Source organism: Rutidosis leptorrhynchoides, chromosome 6, assembly GCF_046630445.1.
Source record: "Rutidosis leptorrhynchoides isolate AG116_Rl617_1_P2 chromosome 6, CSIRO_AGI_Rlap_v1, whole genome shotgun sequence".
NCBI classification, from domain to species: Eukaryota; Viridiplantae; Streptophyta; class Magnoliopsida; order Asterales; family Asteraceae; genus Rutidosis; species Rutidosis leptorrhynchoides.
The window spans coordinates 91,802,716-91,807,827 of NC_092338.1; the positions used below are offsets into that span (position 1 = coordinate 91,802,716).

General features: G+C 31.0%; 1 protein-coding gene across 1 annotated transcript; it reads left to right on the plus strand.

Annotated features, from left to right (window-relative positions):
- The first annotated feature begins 878 nt into the window (after positions 1-878).
- Positions 879-4,596, plus strand: LOC139852762 (endo-1,3;1,4-beta-D-glucanase-like). The gene is made up of 7 exons (XM_071842091.1): positions 879-1,121; positions 2,938-2,959; positions 3,060-3,177; positions 3,538-3,628; positions 3,912-4,001; positions 4,079-4,176; positions 4,255-4,596. The coding sequence occupies exons 1-7, from the start codon at positions 971-973 to the stop codon at positions 4,393-4,395; spliced, it is 711 nt and encodes a 236-aa protein (XP_071698192.1). The 5' UTR covers positions 879-970; the 3' UTR covers positions 4,396-4,596.
- Positions 4,597-5,112: the final 516 nt, after the last annotated feature.

The following is a 5,112-nucleotide window of genomic DNA, read 5'->3' on the forward strand; positions in this document are numbered from 1 at the left end:
TTTTATTCTAATTTATGTCGCTTTTTAAGAGATTTTGTCGTAATGTTTTTAATTTTTATCGTTGTAATGTGTTTAGTTTTTAATAAAAGTGTAGTTTTATTTGAATAATTATTTATAATTTAAATAATTTAAGTAAAAAAATAATATAAAAAATAATCTAAATATAGAGGAGGAGTGTCATCAATAATGTTTAGTTCTCGAAAGAAAGTGTTATGTGACGTTCTCTGTTGCAAAACACCCCGTCTCGACGGTTTGGTGACTAGCCCGTCCCGTTTCGAAGAAAACCGTCTAATATGACAGTCAACGGTTAAAATTCGGTTCAAAGCTCAAAAAAAAAAAATCGGGTCAAAGTCGGTCAAAATTCAAAAAAATCGGCAAAATCGGTGAAATATATCGTATTTTAGTTTGAATTTTTTTTTTATTAAATTAACGATGATAGCAATTATGAGTACAAATTAATCAATTGAAGTTTTTAGCTTTAAAATATGTGTACATATATGCATTTTTATACTTATATATTTAGAAGTCAACTTTGGTCAACGTCCGTCTCGACCCCCGTCTCGACCCCGTCTTGAACGTCTCGACTTTTTTAGGACCCGACCGTCTCGACCCCGTCTCACGTCTTTTGCAACCTTGGTGACGTTAATGTGACAGTTACTGATGAGAAGAAAGAACACTGTCTTGTGGGAGGACTCTAAATATGGATTAATATTTTATAATGTATAATCTGTTAATACTGCAAGTTATGGTAGTTTAGAAATGTTGGTCCCCTTCAAATAATGAATGGACAACAACAGGAAGGTGCGTAAGCCATGACGTCACTAGTCATTTTAACTGCTTGTAACGTTGTAAAACTTTTTCAGTCCCATACTTCGAAATAAATAGTAGTCGTCACTATATCCTCTCACTTTCTGCAAATTATTATCCGTATCTGATATCTGATAATCATAATAATAATAATAATAAAATAATGTCAGGACCTGAATGCTGTACCAATCCACCGACGATTGGCTCCGGTAGTAACAATGATCGAATAGAAGAAATAGGAGGCTTAAAATCATACACTGCTGGCTTACTTATTCCTTCTAATCCTGCACTTATTCTCATTGCTGATATTTTTGGTATTTTCTTATCTCTTGTAATTACTACGAAGTACTTATTTTGAAATTGATGAATTACATCGTACTCGCTTATTGCATCGTTTTGATGAAAATTAATTTCAATATATAGTTTTATCATTAGTTGAAAAATATAAGTTAGCCTTTTGATAAAACTAAACTTATACGAGTATAGTTCAGTTACAGAATTTTGATGATGAAAGGACCTACTAATAATAGCAGCTTCCAATTTCAGGTTTAAAGTTTAAACCATTTAATTCAAAACCGAACGAAAGAAAAAAAATCAATACCGAAATTTTATTCACTTTTCGGTTCAATTTTAAATTATGAGTTCGTTCCCGTTCAGTGTGGATTTACATTTTTATATCCGATTAAATCGAAAATCGAATTCAACTAATAATATATTAAAAAATTAGTAATACATATAGATTTCGAAATCTATAACCGATTTAAAAATCAACTTTTATGATTATTTTGGGTAAAACTATAATTTTTGTTTTTCGGGTTTTAACCGAAAAGAAACAAATTCAAATTCATTTTTCGGTTCGGTCTGATTTTAATTTTAAATTGTTAAAATGTTAGTGCACAACTCAAGTGGCGCAAGTTGCTCAACTTGCTCAATTTGATTTTCGAACTTTATTGCTCAAGTTGCTCAACTTGTCCAAGTGGGTTTAGACCATTGTTGACCAAATTAATGGTTAAGGTGTTTAGTGGCCAACTTGACATTATCTTTTATAGCATACTTGCATAATCAAGTTGCCTTTTATTTTGTTTTATTAGGCCTAGTTGTTGGTGTGTAAACATGTATGCTAGTTGTCACCTTTTATTTTGTTTTATTAGGCCTAGTTGTTGGTGTGTAAACATGTATGCTAGTTGTCATATTTGTGTGTTTACATGTATGCTAGTTGTCATATTAGTGTGTTCACATGTATGCTAGTTGTCATCTAGCTTTACAAGTATGTCTAGTTGTTGATATGTTATGATTATGTTTTGCTTTAATTCTCTATATAAAGATTTGATTGTAACCATTTGAAATCAATCCAACACATTTAGTTTTTCATATTCTTGTTCATATTATTTCCTTAACCTTTTATTCATAGCAAATAACTTGTTGTTTTATAAATTTCGATTTCGGTTTTGTTTTCGTAAGTTTCAAAACCGAACCGAATAAAGTGAGTGAATCGAAAATCGAAGCGATAAACATTTTGCTGGTCCAGAATGCTACTACAGTACTGTTTTAGGTTTGAACCAATGGTTTATGAATTTTGTCTTAATAATACTCCCTCCGTCCCAAAAAAAAGTCCGATTTGACTTTTTGTTGGATTTAAGATATAATAATGAATTGTCTAATTTGCCCTTGATTTAATGTAGTTATAAAGAGTAAGTAATAAATTAATTGTTATACTTAATGTTAAGTTTCCAAAATTAAAAGGGAAATAATTTGAACTTTAATGGATTTTAATGGTTATTTAGATTAAGGGACAGTAATTTTGGAACAAACAAAAATAGTAAGGTGGACAGTTTTTCTGAGATGGAGGAGTATTTATTTATTTATTTATTTATTTATTTATTTATTGTTTTTTGTGTTTTAATTGAGCTACCAAAACATACTATAGAGGAATGATTGCTAGCCCTTAAACTCCAAAGTTTTAGTCAATTGCCGAAAACTTTAAACTGTATTACTAGAATATACTTCAAAGGAAATTCACAATAGTAGAGACTATAGTTTGATTTTGTGATGTAAATTTTATATTGATGTTTCTCATTCAATTTTGTTATAGTGATTTAAGTTCTAAACTATGTCAAATGTTTTTGGCAGGCTTTGAAGCTCCAAAATTAAGGTATATTTTCGGCTTTATTTATATGTTCAAATTTTTTTTTCCTAGTAGTGCATTCAAAGTGACGACAATACACAAGATTAAATATTTTTTACTTTTGAAGACAGCTTGCTGACAAACTTGCAAAAGATGGATTCTACGTGGTTGTACCCGACTTCTTCTATGGAGATTCGTACGTACCTGAGAAGTCACTGGCTTCTTGGTTACCTAATCATGAAGCTGTGAGTTATATATTTTGATTACTTTAAATATTTTTGTTTGTATTATATAATATTTGATGAAAATTATATAAATAGATTGAGTTTTAAATAAGTTTTCATTGGTATATCTTTCTTCAATCAAGTATAATATAACACAAACAAAAATATATAAAGTCAAAATTGAAAAAAAAAAAAAAAAACCTTAAAATTCAACAGTGGACAGTTCTAATGAGAGTATTACTTTAAATCATAGTTCAATGCTGTTTCTGATTGGTTGTTACAGAAGCTTCATATGATCGAGCTGGTTCATAATGTTTTTACCGTCATTCAAATGATGATGATAAAGGTAATTTGTAAGCGTTATCTTCTACTTTGTTACAGGAGAAAGGGTGTGAGGATTTGAAAAAGGTAGCCACTGATTTGAAAAGCAAAGGAGCATCTGCTATCGGAGCAGCCGGGTTTTGTTGGGGAGGTAAATCATCCTGCCAAGTATTATTGATTTTGTTAACTTATACTACAATGGTTGGATTTGGGTTAGATTGTACCATTAACAAGTCAAATGGGTCAATCTAACACGCTACTTATAGGGAAACAAGTCAATTTTGTCGAGACCTGAAAACCGGTTGAAAGTCATCCAAATTTTACTCATTCATAAAAGTAGTATGCTAAATACTAAAAATAAAAACTGTGTGTTTTTAACTGTTCTAGCATAATACTGGTTTTGATTTAAGTTTATGCTATTGCAACTTATTTAGGAATGGCGATTTCAAAATTGTCGACCTATGGTGAGATTGAGGCTGCTGTTATACTACATCCTGGTCCACTCTCAGATGATGATGTTAATGGTAACTATACAACATCTTTTTTACATGTTTTATCATCAAACAAATTTTCATGTTTCACCTTGCAACACTTTGTTCAGCTATAAAATTCCCGACAGCGATATTAGGCGCTGAATTAGACGAGGTTTCTCCACCAGACCAATTGAAAAAATTTGGGGAAATTTTATCAGCAAATTCAGTAAGTTTTTCAATGTTGATTGTCACTCCTGATTATCATCAACATTATTTGATTTTGTTTAACGTTTTTATTTCGTAGGTTGATAATTTTGTGAAGATATACCCTGGTGTTGTTCATGGATGGACTACGAGATACAAGCATGATGATGAACATTCTGTCAAATGTGCAATGGAATCACACTTGGACATGTTAAACTGGTTCACCAAATACCTCAAATAATGACTTTGAGCTGAGCTTGTTAATTAAAAGATCTATTATTGAATGCACACATTAAGCTATGTGTGTACATTAACAAGCGTAATATCCTCGGTGTTTAAATATTATAATTTCTATGAGATCCTAATAAGTTCTGTGAGCACTGTTTTAAAAAATTATAATTTGTATTACTTCCTAATAAAGTCTTTGAGCTCTGTTAAGTTTTATCATAAGGAGTTGTAAGTCAAGATTGTAGGAATTCAAGTAAGAATCAATATCAACTTTGAGAATTTAATCTTTAAGCTACATATGTAATTCAATTCATATGTAATAAGTAAATCCATACTTTAAGAACATAGATGAGTGATGGGTCCCACAATGTTTTGAACTACAAGATTATTAATCGGGCCGGTAAAAGGATCGATAGGGAGACGGTTGACGGAAAAATGAAGTCTATCCTTTAAGGTGGCGGTGCATGTGTTTTTGTTTTAGGTCTTTCGTTTCTTGCAATCATTGAGTTTAGTTTTGGGCTCTTTTGGTTGTTTTGTATGCTTTTGTTATGTTGTTTGGATTGACTCGGTTGTAGATAGCGTGTAGGGTCATGTTTTTTTAATTCCGAACCCTGTCCGCATCATCGTTGTATCCTTGTTCGGTTTTGTCATCTTTTTGATAATTTAACCGTGTTTATAGTAATCGTTTTCTTAGGAAAAAATATGAGTGATGGAAAATAAGACACATGGC